At 37.4% G+C, this 16,833-nt stretch overlaps 1 protein-coding gene across 1 annotated transcript in view; it reads left to right on the forward strand.

Moving 5' to 3' along the window:
* LOC129361075 (ephrin type-A receptor 6-like) overlaps positions 1-15,886 on the forward strand; it is a 164,073-nt gene extending 148,187 nt beyond the window's left edge. Inside the window, exons 12-17 of the mRNA XM_055031720.1 lie at positions 4,564-4,625; positions 5,226-5,435; positions 7,899-8,048; positions 10,947-11,140; positions 11,384-11,533; positions 13,884-15,886. Coding sequence (XP_054887695.1) covers positions 4,564-4,625; positions 5,226-5,435; positions 7,899-8,048; positions 10,947-11,140; positions 11,384-11,533; positions 13,884-13,998 — 881 coding nt within the window. The 3' untranslated portion in view covers positions 13,999-15,886. The remainder of the gene's footprint in view (positions 1-4,563; positions 4,626-5,225; positions 5,436-7,898; positions 8,049-10,946; positions 11,141-11,383; positions 11,534-13,883) is intronic.
* The last annotated feature ends 947 nt before the right edge of the window (positions 15,887-16,833 follow it).

Genomic DNA, 16,833 nt, shown 5'->3' on the forward strand with positions numbered 1-16,833 from the left:
ATTCAGTGATTTAAAAACTAAAAAAAGAGTATTCTCTGAGCTACAGGGACTTTATGTGACAAATCCTAAAACAATAACTCTCTTCAAAGTGACTGCCAACACCCTGACTATAAAAAAACATCATTTTGATTTTTGTTCACTTATGTGGAATTTTACAAACAAAAAAGAATAATTGATTAAGCAACTTTTCTTCAAGCAATATTTGTCTGTGGCAAACAAATGCTGTGTTTGCTTTTCTTTTTTCGACGTATTTCTGTACATCTGTATATCTGACATGCATGGCTGTGTAAGTCTGTTTCCATTGTTTGCTTTTGGAAGAAATGTATCGTAATCTCAAAAGATCTGCGAGAAAACAACGAGAAAGTGAGACGGTGCAGTCGTGGAGGAGCTGGAAACTTGTTAACGGCCTTTGTTTTACGGGACTCACTAGGCGCAACATATGGTTGTATTTACAGGGGGTGTATAAACTGAGACATCACTGTGAATATAAATGTGTCCCCTGAAGGGTTTCTGCCTCTCTCTGCATGCAGATAGAGGACAGACTTCAGCTCTGACCCTGCTGATGAAGACTCCTCTGATAAAGGCTTATGAAGCCAAAGATTGCCAAAATTAAATTAGAGCAGCTCAAAATGCTGATATTCCAACAATAGACTTCAATGTGGTTTTGATGATCTATTATCTTGAATAGGACAGAGTGGGGAAAAATCCAATTACATAATGTGATTATTATGGTGAAAGACGTATGCTGAAGGTTGACGCTTAAATCTTTAACAACTTTCATTTACTTTATTAGAGTTTTAAAGTTCAACAATTTCCTAAAAGGTCATAATTTAGTTTAAAAAAACAGAATTTTCCTCCTCGGTTCACAGAATATTTTCCTGAAAGTTTGAATATAATTGAGATGTTTTTGGGGGGATTTTTGGCCAACATGAGGCAGGACGGTTTGTTGTTTTGGAGTTTTGCTCTGAAACTCTTCAGTACCGTTGTTTCTCCATCTTTCTTTCTTATTGTTGAATAATTGATACAACCTTTAGATGTTGCTTTGACTTCACTAGAGATTTAGTGGACAAGTCTTTATTCCTGGTTTCTGCTAGAAGACAGTCGAGTTTCTCTAACGGTCCAGTCAAATCCAAGCCATAACACTGAATAACGTTTTTAGCAAGCTTTATCTGTCATTTAAAAGAATGGAACCGTTGTTCCATGTTTTTTTCCCCCGCATTTGTTCATAACAGTTTTCACAGTTAGAAAATGCTCTGCAACTTTTTCTGGACTGATTGTGTTCAGTGAATGTTTCTCTGCTATTTATTGATATTTATTGCACCATAATAAATATCATACCAGGATTAGAAATTGTGAAAATGGTAAATTGTCTGTCAGTAAAAGTCATAGTTGCACAATTACCTTAAAAGATTGAAATACATTTGAAATACTTTTTATGATCACTTTTGCTATTTTCAGACACCATAAAATTTTGAGATTAAATTGTAAGTTTATGACATCCAGCAACTTCAGATTTTTGTAGCTTTTTCCATTTTAGGATACAGATTAAATTTAATAAATTAGATGTTTTTGGTTCCAGGTCTGACAGTCAGGACATGATTTCCCTAAATGATGACAGAAAACATCAACCTAGAAGTAGGATATGCTTCATCATGATGTAAGAATGAATGAACAATACTTTTGTCACTTTAGTTTCCTGGATGAAACGTTATTGTTTGAAGAAAACAGCTTATAGGACAGTGGAAAACACCATCGTTTTATAATTGTCTAAATTACAAGTATAGGCAGCGTTTACTCTGAAATCACATTTTTATTTTGTTCTGCTTTTTATTGAACCTCTTGGAATATTAATAACTTTTCTTGAAGAGTAGCCTGGGGGAGTTTATATGCTCGTTTATTTTAAAAACTCCATGAACATTATGATAAATCCATCAGTGCCTTAAAGCGTAGCCCCACTATCGTCATTAAGGAGGATGTCTTTTATTTTTAAGATTCATAACCTTCATCTTCATAGAGGGGGAGGAGTGTAAGAGGAGCAACCTGATTCCCAAAACTGTCTGTGGGATTTCCACTCACGGTACAATATGCACATCAAATCATGCAATCAAAAGCCTTTTGTGTTTGTCAGTGGGGCATCAAACTGCATCTATTTTGGGTAAACTCTCCCTGTCAGCCTGTCTGCCTGGTTTGTCTTTTCTTCATTCTCTATCACTTCCTCCATCTGTTGTTGTTCTTTGGAGACTAATTATGGAGGCTATTGTGCTGTGACTGCCTGCCATACCTGCTATGAAAAAAAAAAAAAACAGGTGACACATTAGATTGTGGTAAACAGGTGTGTTTGTTTTTGTTCAGGCGCTGCGCTGCGTAGCTATATATTGGTTCCAGATCTTCCTAATTAGCACAGGAAAAGCTAAGCTTGATCGAATAATTTCCTTTCTGTCCCAGCTGGATTTGTGTGACTAAAGAGCATCAACAAATTTAGGGAGATGTTGATATGATACCTCAAAATTTAAAAAAAAAGCAATAAAAGACTCTAATCTTTCAGGGAAGTTACGATTTTACCAGAACAGCGCATTTCCCAACCATCCAGGCATACAGCTGCATCATCCTCTGACATGTGTGGGACCTATTTTGCTTTCATTTATGTTCAAATAAAAAAAATCTAAGATGTTTTCCCCACTGACAGAAACTCACTTTAAGGGGCTGCCTCATCACACAAAATGCACAACATTAAATTAGTCCTTTCCAGAGAAAATAATGGCAAGTTACCCGGCCAACTTGAGTTGGAGGAAGCGGTAAGGGATGTGTCACTGGCAGTTTGCATGAACAAAAAAAAAACAAGTTGCTGCTCAAAACCCATGTTTCCACCATCTGCTTCTATAATTATGCTGTGCTTTGAAAACTGGCACTTGTTTCTCTCTAAAAAGCTTCTTGTTAGTCAGAGATACTGTGGTTATCCTGGCCTGTGTGGCATTTTCTAGTCCTACTCTCAGTTCTCACCTGCTTTTTATTAAATATTGAAGAAGTTTCAGGTTTTGAAGTCCACAGCTTTTTTAAAATTAATTCATAGCAAGTTAACATAATTTTAAAAATGATAAGGTCAATCTGAACATAGATATAGACGGAAATTAGCATCACTAAGCCAAGGTAGAAAATAAATTACTAACATTAGTTACCAGAATCAAAGTTTTTGGAAACTTTACAGCAGATAGAAATCATCTCTGTGTCTAAAGATCGTCCCTGTTTGAACCCAAACAGGACGATGTAAGTGGAGGAAGATGAGAAGAGAACAGATGCTCCTTACACTCTGCTGCCTTCTTAAATATTTAATGTGATTGAGTGGTCGAGAGATGTTGCTTTTACATTATCTGCAATCTGGGAATTTTAGCTGTCCGGGAAATTTTCCAGTATATGTCATTAATCTTGCTTAATAGCAGTCACACAAAAAAAAAGATCCACAAACTTGGTAAATTAAACATAGAATTATTTGTATTTATTTTGGATTAAACTTTATTGCTCTGAATGAGTTATTGTGCAAACTGAATATGTAAAGCAGCATCTTCTAAGAACGCCTCCAGCCATTAGCAACAGTTCAACTGAACACATGAATTACCGCAGACATGTTATTGTCATAATTTTGGGCGTATTATGTACAGTGTTCATCATTAGGGAGACTTAATTTGATGTTAATTTCTTCTGTTTTTGATCCCTCAGCACAAGAAATATTTACTAGCATTTTCCTACATTGCGTATCGAGATCCATGTCTCTTTCTTTGTAATTTTTACCTTTTTCCATTGGCTGAATTAAATAGTCATAAATGATAAATGAAGATTGTTGGTGATTTACAATCTTACTTACAATTTATTTATTACTTTTATGAATTATTATAATTTTATCCTAAAGATATCAAATTTTCCACTTTATATATTTGGTCTGTCTGATGATATAATTTTAAAATATTAAATGATTGATAATTTGATCCTCAGCACTTCAGTAAACGTTTTACCAAATACTTTTTGACTCCTACTTGAATAATTTCTGGCTGCTTTTTACTTTTACTTGAGTGAAATTTTTGCGCACTCTGCCCTCCTCCGCCTCAGAAACAAACTGTTATTTCTATTTTCTTACAGGTTAGTGTCTCCTTATCAGAAAACAAATTTCCTTCTAGTAACTTGCACCCCTAGGATCCTCTGTTCAAATCAGCTCATTTTTGCTCTTCACACATGAACTAAATATTGATCGGGTCTCATGTTGCTTGCTGAATATTTTAAAAGAAAAACCATGTTTGCTTGATGGTACCAATCTTCCCCCATGTCTCACTCAGATTTAAACTATTTTCTCGAGTGCCGTATTTTCCAGTGGGATGTTAGTCCATGAATGTTAAAACCCACTGGGTCTCATACATGAATGCTAAAACTAGATCACTGTTGAGATTTACTTCTAAGTCTTATTTGTGTTTTGACATAATTTGTTGCTCGGCACTCCATCCTTACTTAATAGCAAATGAAGTTTAAAAAAGCCGATTAGTTTGGATGAAAATGACGTGTGTTGTGTGTCTGCAGGCAGGCCTGTGATGATCGTTGTGGAGTACATGGAAAATGGATCGCTGGACTCGTTTCTTAGAGTGAGTGTTGAACATATTACACCGTTATGATTATGTCCTCATGAGCATGGCCTTAACCATAAATATGTTTTAGTACCGTGGGCCTATCGTTGTGCCAGCATCATGGTTATACCTTGGATGCAGATACTTTTATGGCTTATGAATAATGGAGCATATTGTCATGTCATTTTATTGCTAACATAATTCTGAACAACCCATTTTCTTTCTTCCAACATATTTTGTTGGTGTGAAAAATCCCACTGAAAAATTGTTCATGCACACTTTTGTTCTACATTTTGTCATGATGCAAACACAAGCTTTTATGTTTCTCGCTAGAATTTTGAAACAGAAGAAAATTCCTACATCATTTTCAAAATCTGGTACAATTTGAAGTCTTAAGCAGTGTGATGTGTGGAAACATAAACAAACGACAAATGCATTCTAGAATTTTATTTGTGAAAAAAACCCTGATTCTGTTTTCTTTCACTTCAGAATTGCACACCGTTACTTAAAATCCTAGTAAAATCCATTGAAGTTTGTTGTAGCATAACCAAATGTTAATAGTTCCAGCAGCATCTCTGTCCCTTTTAATTCTCAAATGTTTCCCGTTTTGTGTGGCAGCAACATGACGGTCACTTCACAGTCATCCAGCTGGTGGGGATGCTGCGTGGCATCGCCGCGGGCATGAAGTATCTGTCAGACATGGGCTACGTTCACAGAGACCTGGCAGCCAGAAACATCCTGGTCAACAGCAATCTGGTGTGCAAAGTGTCAGACTTCGGCCTGTCCCGAGTGCTGGAGGACGACCCGGAGGCTGCGTACACCACAACGGTACTCCTCACTCCAGACACAGAAAAGACGTTTGCATATTAGAGCAACTCAAATCATGAATGAGGATATGACTCTCATCTTCAGGTTATTCCAGGGATGTAACTTCTCTTTTGATCCAACTGAAACAGATTTCACCTTAAGCTAGAGTTAATCCTCTAAATGCAATGTGCATTTATTTTGTTTTCCCTTATTTCAGAATCTCATTATTTAGCTGGATTTACTTTTCAAAGTTGACAGGTACAGGAACTTGAAAATAGATGTGTGACGTATTTTTAAGCAGAAAAGCTTCTTACCATTTCATAAGTAGTATGACCAGTTTTACTACTTTTGCATATAACATAATTTGATGGCTGTGTTCACACTGCAACCTGAAGTGACCCAATTCAGATTTTTTTTTTTTTTTTTTTTTTCGTAATGCTGTATCCAATCTTTTCATGACAGCCTGAACAGCAGAGGTCTGATTCTTTTCGAATGCGACCCATACCCGCTAGGTGTCCGATTCAAATGCGACCTAAAGTTCAGGTCAGATTCATCCAAACTGAATGAATCTCACTACACTGCGCCGTGATACACGCAACACAACGTACAACAACAACCACGACGGACTGTAATGAGGATTAAGTTGTTAATAAGCAGGTTCTGGTTGGACAACAACTTTAAATGTGTAAGCTACGCTCCACCGTTAGCATCCATGTTTACTTCCACAAACACTGAGCGCTGTTTTTATGGCGGTTAGCAGACCGCCGACTCTATTGCGCCCTCTACTGCGCATGCGGGACACTTTCAGGTCCTTTGTCCGTTCAGACTGCAGAACACATACAGGTCGCTTATGTGGGCAAAAACATCCAATTTGACAAAATTTCGGAATTGGGTCAATTAAGTTTGCATTGTGAAAGCAGCCAAATGATGATTCCACTGAAGGACAAATGTTAGAAGCAGCAAAGTGATGTGTCCTTCACTACAAGATGATCACATTTACTTACATATTCTTTAAAAGTTGGTTTCCAGGAGTGTGTTTTATATTTGTCCCAGAGCTCAGTGTTGACTCCCATCTCCTGGTTTGTATTGAGGTTTTTGTACGACGGAAATGTTTATGGCTCAGAGTTGAACTCTGTTCCACAAGTCAGTAGTTAAACTCCAGAGAGGGGGAATGAAAGGCGAAGGTAAAGACAGGATAAAATCTCAGGCCAAAGCAAAATCTTCAGAATATGGAGCTTTTTTTGGACAGCAGTGTCAAAAGCGATTGGTTTAGTGTTTTTTAAATGGCCTGATTTATGCCCGAGTGTGCTTTAAAAACTCGCGGGATGTGGTCCATTTCAAAGATTTCAGTTTTCAATTTTCAGCCTTTGTGCTTGGGCCTTTTCACTTTGGAATAATAACATGAATCCTACAGTTAGGTGTGCACAGCAATGTGGAAACAACCTTTTGAAGTGAAGGTTTAAAAATATATCTAGTGATTTGGAAATAAAATGTCATAAGAAAAAATGCTCTTCAGGAGTGAGCTCTTTACTGCAGGCAATAACATTAAAATGACTCAACAGTTACATAACAACCATTTAGGATTTTTTGAGCCTTTGCAGTTTGAGGCCTATTTGTTTAATGAGACTATATGCTAAAGTTGGATTTCAAATTCTTCTCAAAGTTCAAACCCTGAGCTTTAGTCACAATCCTTTTTGTTGGATTTGTTTCATAAAGATTCCAAATATAAACAAAAATTGGGATACATGAGATGCTTTGAAGATTTAAATTGAGTATTTGGTGATAGAATTTGAAAAACAAAAAAATGTAGTGGAAATCATTATTCATTAAAGTGATGAAATCCAAGTAGCAATAATATCTACATACTTTAATACATTTTGTTTAGTGTCATCTTTTTTTGTTTTAGAATAAATTGAAACAAACTCAGAAATCAGACCTGATTTTAAGACCCTACTCTTCATAAAAACCACACAAAAAGAAGAAAAATTTATTGATTAGCTCCAGCAATTTGCTGATTTTTTTCTAGGCCAATGTTTGCTTTCAATTTGAATATGACTTGTTGATAATTCAACTCAACACATTGTATACAGCTGTAGATATTCATGCTTGGAGAAAACCTTTGGACAAAGCACTTTGTTTTGAATGTCAAAAATGAAAAGTATTGCCTTCTTCAGTTTCACTTTTATCAATTATTAAATTGATTAAATTGATCTTGGAAAGATCACATTTCTTGGGTAAAACTGAAAACGGAGTCAAAACTGTAGTCTAGAGTCTGTTTGTGAAGAATTTGCTACTTAAAATGGATTAATGGCTGACATGATTACAGAAAATACATCAGCAACAAGTATGGGATCAATCCTGATTAGAAATGCCAAATATTTAGACCGCATGGGATTGGTGTGGCACACCCCTATTTATAAGTTATTATGATTAAATGATCAGCAACTCAACTTATGCTTCTCTGTCTTATGGGTTTATCTAAAGGGGGGCAAGATCCCGATCCGATGGACGGCTCCAGAGGCCATTGCATACAGAAAGTTTTCCTCGGCCAGTGATGCGTGGAGTTACGGCATAGTCATGTGGGAGGTGATGTCCTACGGAGAGCGGCCATACTGGGAGATGTCCAATCAGGACGTGAGTATTACATGTTACTGAAGAACTATCAGAAACGATTTTCATTGTTTTCATGGTTTAATTTTTAAATATTAAACAGGCATTTAAATAAAACACACAGACTCTTTTTGGCAATAGGTTAGTGTTTGTTTTGGCAACTGGAAATGTAAACATTTAAAAAAGTCAGCTGATTTCACCAATGGCTGCTTGAAAGAACAAGTGGCTTGTTGTGGACTTTCCATTGACAACCCGCTTGTTTTATCGTTGTCGGTTGTGTTGGAGGTTCTGGCCGAGGGTCTGATTGAGCAGCTCATTTGGACTAAAGTGGCAAGAGGAAGGAGCTCAAGACAGGCAGAACTTGGACTAAAATCTAATAAGCTAAGAAGAATTTTGTGCATAAAAAAATGTAATGAACATATTTTGTATGGCTAAGCCGTTCAAAGAAGTATGATAGGTCACTAGACTTTAAAGTTTATTAATCCTTACTTTGTGTTAAAGCAGTGTACGAGGAATCCGTGAAACCTCTTCAAGATATTATGTCAAGATATATATTGCTCAAATGAGGACTTTGTTTTCATTTTTAGAAATAAAAGTTGTTGCCCTTTATGCTACTCTGCAGCAGCTGGCTTACATCAAAAACCCACCTCTAAGAGGCGGGAGTTTAGGAGCAGAAATACATCCAAAAGGATAGAAAAAGATGACGAAGAGAGAATGGAAGTTCAGTAGAGGTCAGAGATTCCTAGGACTTCAGAGCGTCCAGTTTAAAGCTGCGGATCAGTGTGGCTGAGAAACCCACTGATCCCCAGGCTGCGGTCAGGGATTGGCGGGACCACGGTGGAGACAGACTCATCCTTCTCTCCGCTGAGTGTGAAAGCTCCAACCTAATCCCTTTGACCCTTTACACACAGACTCATGCACATCTATACGAAAATGCCCTGCATGCACACACATGAGATCCCAGGGTTTGGGAGGGATTTGTGCTGTTTGGGAATTGCTTAGAAGTGCTTTCCAAGGCAAAAAGGCCAGCCAAGGCACAAAACTAGCCGAACGCTATCTCCTCCTGGTCAGCCACTTATCGCTGCACCGCTGAAAGATACATGCAGATAGTCGACTGCCTAGTAGAGAATATGAGAGATTACATATGGAGGTTACAGCATGTTATCTTCTGTGATAATACAAGGATTTACACTGAGAAGGACACATGGGAATTGATTGATGGAGCAGTTTGAGCACTGCATCAAAAAGAGGGACAATAAAGACACAATCACCAATATAAATCTGGAAAGACATCTTTCACACACTTTTCAGCGTTTCCTTAAATGCCTTTGCATCTCTTTGTTGATTGTAACCATAAAAATCTAATCAAAATTTGTTTTTTTTAAGACTTTGCTGTCTGATATTATTCAAAGTGGTTGTTTTTTGTGCTTAGTAATCAATTAATTGTTAACTGCAGTGAATAGAATGAAAAAAAATGTCAATTGCTGGAAGAACTAAATATTTAAAGCAGTAATTCAGCCAAAACTGTACAAAAAGTATAAACATTTTGCATTTGAGATAGAAACACCTTTGTCTATAAATAGATTTTGGCCGAAACTGCTGAATTGACACAATGTTGGCTTCACACAGTTCAGATTTGCTAAAGGAATGCTGTGTCATTGCTTTTCAGTCAATAAAGTTTTTATTTTCTTACAAAAGTAATTAAATAATTAATTTGTTTGAATCTTTTAATATTTCTAAAATTATATATAATATGTTAAACTGGTTATGTGAAAAATCTGTGGCCTGTGCTATTTTTTGATATATTAATTGACTAATCATCAGTATAATTGATAAATTAATCAATTAGAAAAATAATCTCTAGTTGCAGAATATATCAGAGTGTTCTGGATATGCCTGTACGCTTATTTTGGTTTAGTTATTTATGTATAACATTTATATTAACATGATTATGATTAGATAACTGTTTGAACAGGAGTTAGGCAGAAGTATAAACTTATTTAATCCTTCACTCCTTCTTTTATGTGTCTCACTTCACACATATTTACTTAAAGAAAAAAAAAAAGTACATTTATTGAAAGTAAAGTGAAGAAAACTCTGTTGCTTTTATCCTTATCCAAGACCAACTTCACCTTGACCAGGGAGTTTCTTTTGTATCCTGTTATTATTTTTGTTCAAAATTCAAAGAAAGGAACGATCAAAGACCCGGGTTAGATAGCACCACTGCCTGGCGTCTTTCTCAGCGTGACCTCGGGTCAAACAGAACTGCTGCTGGAGTCAAAAGGCTGACAATCCATCCAGTCAAGAGACGGAAAGATGAAAAGTGACAGAACGTGATTGGTTCCACAAAATAAGCAGCCTGTTCTTCCCGACGTTTTCTTCCAGCTGGCGTTTGGCTCTCTGGTTCTCCGTTTAGGGGTCGTTTCTTTTTCAGGAAACTATTTTCTTTTTGTTTGGAGCCGTAAGAATGGAAAAGAAACTGTGGAATAATTAATATAATGTGCTTTATTTGCTTGATTGATCATAAATAAGTCTTCATGTAGAAAAAATTTAAAAACATTCTTAATTTATTCCTCTGAAGATTTTTTCTTGATAGGCGAAGAATGAATCTCTACGACTGATTTCTTGATAAGTAATGGTTAATTTCGAATACCTTGTCAATGCTACGTTAAAGGTTCAATTAAACTTAAATTGAATAAAAATGCTCTAAATAATTAGTAGGTAGAAAGCAGCAGAAAGGGAGAAACAGCAGAGGAATCTGTTCTCCAGAACATGAGCTCAGTACAGAAGGAAAACAAAAACCTCCCTCTGAGAGAACTCCAACTTTTCGACCTAACATATCGATTTCTTTAGCTAAGTCAATTCTTACAAAGTGCCCTTTTCTCACGTTAACCCTTTCATCACACCCAATTATTTCTCCAGGTGATTCTGTCCATTGAAGAGGGCTATCGTCTGCCGGCACCGATGGGCTGCCCTGTGGCCCTGCACCAGCTGATGCTGCACTGTTGGCAGAAGGAGAGGAATCATCGACCGAAATTCGTGGATATCGTTTCCTTCCTGGACAAACTAATCCGTAACCCCAGCAGCCTGCTGCCACTGGTGGAGGACCTCCAGAGGTACGGGGCCGCAGATGTCCTGGTGAAACATTAAAAGGAAATCAGCTTACTTTAAAAGGATGTATTCAGGGAAGGGATTTCTATCTCTGAAAGTGCTTTCCCCTCTGGGTAAAATATGAGGGGGGATTTGTGGTTTCAGGTAGAAAGCTTTGTGTCATTTCTGCTGGTTTCTCCTATCTGTGGTTTGAATTCATGCATGATCTAACATCAACTAATCTTCTGGTTTTGTTCCCCTTGTATCAGTCTACCTGAATCCCCGGCGGAGGACATGGATTACCCAATGTTCATCTCTGTTGGCGACTGGCTGGATTCTATAAAGATGAGTCAGTACAAAAGCAATTTTATGGCAGCAGGCTTCAACACATTGGATTCTGTGGCGAGGATGAGTATTGAGTGAGTCAAAGTGCTTTAAAAAAATCATTACCTAGTGACAGGAAGAAAAGCATAAAATCAAAAGCACAGATGGGGATATCCTGACTTCGTTTGCTTTGTGTAAATAAATCAACCTGTATTGGGTTTTCTGTTCAATCTCTTCTTGAGTGGGGTTTATATTGCCTTGCCAAATTGTTGATTTATTGTTGATTTCCCTTGAGATCTTTTAAATTTTGTCACCTTAAAACAACAAACCCACGCAAAGTAATTTATCTGTGGAAGGAAAAAATGATACTTGGATATTAAACTCTAATAATCCTCAATAAAACTCAGAGCAATTAAATGACTGATAAAGAGTATGGCTACCAAGTGTAGAGTTAACAATTAAAGACAATCTACTATGTGACATTTCTATTTTGCACGTTTTTGTTCTTCCATTTTTATCTCAACTTTAAAAAAGAAAAGCCGATGTGTTTTTTGGCCATAGGTTAATGATTTTTGGTGTCTGGAAAGTAGGGCTGAAACAATTCGACTAACTCGATTATTAAAGTTCCTCGTGGAAATTTTATCTGCCTCGGCGCTTCGTTAAATTATGTTTGAGTATGTAGGACACCATGTCCCGGCCCGATCCTTATTTGTGGGGGGCAGCGCTCTTAAACATCCCTACTGGAAAGTGAGCTGTTTCAAAAACCTCTAAATTATTAAGCGACAAACAGCAGGTACTGCCCCTCAGCGAAGCCCGGCTCGCCACCTCGCAACCCAAGCAAAACTCCAGCAAGTACATTGGCTGCTGGGAAAGAGAAGTGTTTGTTGTTAACTAACCATCCAGAAACTAATTGCTGCATTCCTGTTGGTTGTGCAGAAGGCTCTGCTTCTGCTTTTCAAAGTCTTATAATTGCACATCTATTTGCAGGCATTTTCACGTGGGAGTGTTAACGTTGAGTTGAGTTTCCAGCAGCAGCTTGTTTGGATTTAAAAGAGGGTCTAAAACAGCAGATTAAAATCTTATTGTCTAAGAATGATTTCGTACAAAAATGTTTTGTATCCTAACCAGTTTAAGGAAGCAGTTAAGAGACCCATGGTGACTCTGGGAGAGCTGCAGAAATCCACAATTAAAGATGGGAGAATACATCAATAGGACACCTGGGGTCTGTGTGGTTGTGTTGCCCTATGATGGACTGGAAACCTGTCCAGGGTTTCCCACCGAATGGCCACTGTAAGCATCAGCCTAGACAATGGATGGATGGACAACTAGTCCACAAATCTGGCCTTTACAGAAGGGTAGCAAGCAGAAAACTGTTAAAAGGAATCAATAAGGAGGTCAATTCACAAGTTTGAGCTGTGTAAGGGACACAGCCTCTGCTCTGTGTGATGCCACATCAGCTGCACAAATGAGGGGATGCTTTTCCCCAAAAGGGACAGCTGAGCTGCTCAGAGTTAATGGGAAGAGAGATGGAGTTAACTATAGAGCAATCCTGAGAGGAAACCTATTAGTGTGAATGATTTTGAGACAAAGACAGGGGTTCGCCTGTTAATATCACAACAACCCTTAATATACTGTATGACCAGAGCTTCAATTGACAAATTTAAATCAAAGTATATTTATGTGTTGAAATAGCCTAGTCAAAGTCCTACATTTTATTGAGTGTTTGTGGAAAGACCTGACAACTGATGTGGACAGATTCTCCATCAAATCGGCTGATGAAGATAAACTTTAAAAAAGATGATCTACAAAGTATTGATGTTAGAAAACTCACGCAGGCAACATTTACCAGGCTTTTAGCTGCAAATAAGATAAAAACAATATTTATACATGCGGTATGAGTACTTTTCTCTGTGGGTATTTGAAGTTGGCGCTTCTTTTTATAAGGCTAAACAGCTGCCATTTTTATTATTTAACTAAAAATGACTAAATTAATTAAATACAACAATGGGTGGATCATTTTTTTGTATTTAATGGTGCAGAAGAGAATTTTTGTTTCTGCCAAAGCAACTCAAGTCTATGTTTCCTTTATTGTGCTTCTGATTACAAATAACTCTAAAATGTTAATACTCACAACACATGTTAGTACAACTTATTATTTTTATTTCCATGATTGGAGAGATCTTCAGATTCTGTAAGTAACTCAAAACGCCCCGAGTTCGGAGCATATGGTTCTGATTAGGTTGAACAAAGAAGTCCATTAAGAGACTGATCATTTCATTCCCAGTTGTATATATTAAGATGTTGTTTCAGGGGGTCCCTGAGGGTTTGTTAGATGAGTTAAGTGGTCCTCAGCCTGAAAAAGTTTGAGAAAACTGCTGTAGGTGAATCATAGTTGAAGTGTTTCTCTGTTTGTTTCTTCCGTTTGTGTTTCCCGTCTTGGCCTAGAGATGTGAGGCGTATTGGAGTGGAGCTGATCGGCCACCAGAGGCGGATCATCAGCAGCATACAGACCCTTCAGTTTCAACTAATGCACGAACAGGAGAAGGGCTTCCATGTATGAGGACGCCCTTTTTTGTTGCAGCCTGGGACGGACAGATAGTCGAGACAGGAGGAAGTGAAGTCTAGCCCAGCCGAGGGACGGCCGACAGCCTGTGCCTGAGTGTCAAGTCCTCATCTCATACAGGATGTCATTGAAAGGACTTTTCCAGCATAACTTTTCCTGGTCTCCTACTTTGTCCCTTTGGACTTTTTTTCTACTGAACACCCCTCACATCGTACGCCTGGTTCTGCCAGAGTACTTGGGCCTGATTGACTCCACAGACTGGCCCAGGCCCTCACTTAGGGGAATGTAATGCCTTGTTGCAACAGCCGTACTTTTTGTGTGTGGAGCAACAATACTAGAAATGTAGATTTGCAAATGTAATCTACCGAACCTTTGAACTTTGTTTTCTTTTTCTTGCTCATGTAGCTGCTATCGGGTGTGCAATCTATCTGTTTTTGTCCTTTGAAAAGAGAAATAACCTCAGTATTTTTTAGTTTAGAGTTTTATTATTTATTATAAAGGTTTATTTGGATTGTTTTAGTTACCTGATGTCCAGAGAATCTGGTACACTAATACTTGAAGGAAGAAGTGAAAAGTACGTTATAGAGATTAACTGAATGTTTAAAAGTGTATAGACAGTTAATTATTATTATAACCTAATATCAATATATGTGCAGTCGTGTATGTGAAAGCCCTAGTAAATCTGGAACTTATTTAAATGTTTTATTGATTTAAAAGATTTTTTAAAATCTAAATCAGCAATACAGTATTATGCAGTCACCTCAGCATCTTCGTAGGAGATGAATCATGAAACAACAGATTTCCACCGGTTGCGAATGTCTTGCAGAAAAATCACCCTGCAGGTCTGACGGTTTTTAGTAACCAGTGTCGACACAGTCGTGTGAGCAACTTTACTTGGTTTTGTTTCGCTTTTGATTGTGAATGTTAAACATTGCCTGAAAAACTCCACAAACTCCACTGTCTTACTATATGAATGTTCACAGATTTTAGATATTTCTAGTTGTTTTTCTTCATCTGGAGAGCTAACGCAAACTCACATGGTTCTTCCTGTCGCATCATGTCGTTTTGCCACTACACACACACTCAAACACAACCAAAAACCTGCAAAATTCCCCACGCTTGATTTGATTTCTACAACTAACTCGGCTTGTGAGGACAGAGGAAACAGACTATTTCTGGTAGATTGCTGCTTGTGCATACTTTGTGCATGTGAAGATTGTAGCAATTGTGGCAGTGAGTTTAGTTCGATATGAAGAGGGAATAGATACGTTGGCAGAGAATAACTAATATTACGACTGTTTTGGCCAAGAAGAAAGAGGCGCGCAACATAAGCAGCAGCATTATATTTCATCATGTGTCATTTTAACATGAGCAGAAACACACAAACACACACAGAATGCCTTACAGTCTGTTAGCCATGCAAGCCAGAAACACTTTATAATAGTTCACAAGTTTTAGTGCAGTCACAGGACCTAGTTTTGTTTTTTTGAGTCGTTTGAAGATAATTATCTGCAGCTTTTAAACTCGCAGATTAAACCCAACTGGATCTGGAAATGTGTGCCTTTTGGGTCACAGCGAGGTCAGTCATGCACACACACACACACACACACACACACACACACACCCCTAAACACACACACACACCAACGCCCCCCCCCTACATGAATTCTGAGATTATCAGATGCTGTTTGTTTAGCATGTTCTACTGCTGAGCAATGTTAGAACGTTCTTTTGTACAAAGTACAAGTATACTTATTATAATTCTTGTATTTTATTTTTCTATCATTTCCAAAGAGATGTTGTAGATCTTGCACACTGTAAGAGGCAGTTACAGCGGATATTTATTTGCAAATAAAGATGAACGGTTCTGGTGGCTGACTGCTCATGGGATTTTGTTGTGTTATAAATATTTTGTCAAAGTTGGCTCAGAAGATGGAAAATCATGTTTCAATAAATTTTTCAGTGAGCTTATTGCGCTTAAACCAAAACCAAGGATATTTTGTTACATTATGACCACAGACAGGAGTATCATAATTTCATATGGAAGACCAACATAAAGTAAAGTAAAATGGAAGAAAACTAATATTTATTACACTTGTAATTTTTTTCTGGGTGTGTCTTTACCAACTTTTCACATGTAATGACTGAAATTATTCATTTTAAAGTGACACAACCTCAGTTTGATCATCACTACTTATCACCACGTTAAAATCTATTGATCTCAGCCATTTCTCAAGTCTTTTGCATCCTCTAATAGCTTTTCTTATATAATGTTCTTATATTTTGCTCCATAAATCTTCCCATTAACTGTTTCCAGTTTCCCTGCTGAAGAAAGTTTTAGGTTTTTATCTGTGAACCAATTGAAAACCATGTTTATTTTTCCTTCCATAACCTCATTGTGATGTTTTATTTTGTGTTTTCTCACATTAAAATCCCCAAAAGGCTAAATCAAAATTTGTGGTTGTAACTTGACAAAATGTGAAAAGGTTACAGAGGCTCTATTATTTTTACAAGTTAAGGTCCTCGCTTTTTCTCCTTCTATTATAAAGTTTATGTAGCATCACAAGTATTTGTAACAACCAAAAGATGAAGCGTGTTTCAGACATCCTCTGGAAAAGTTCCATATTTGCTGCTGTAAAAAAAAAGGGTCAAAAATGTGACATGTCAAACCGATGTTTGTCCAAAATGAGTAATTCTTTTAATCAATACGCGAGTTACCAGTTACAGGAAAGAAAAGAGCTGCATCTTCTCTGTTAGGTTTCATGTTTCTCTAACAGGCCCCAGCAGCTAAGGGGGGATCCTTCAGAGTGTAATAAATCAAATGCATCAGGA

Source organism: Poeciliopsis prolifica, unplaced genomic scaffold (genome assembly GCF_027474105.1).
Source record: "Poeciliopsis prolifica strain line A6 unplaced genomic scaffold, Auburn_PproV2 SCAFFOLD007, whole genome shotgun sequence".
Lineage (NCBI taxonomy): Eukaryota > Metazoa > Chordata > Actinopteri > Cyprinodontiformes > Poeciliidae > Poeciliopsis > Poeciliopsis prolifica.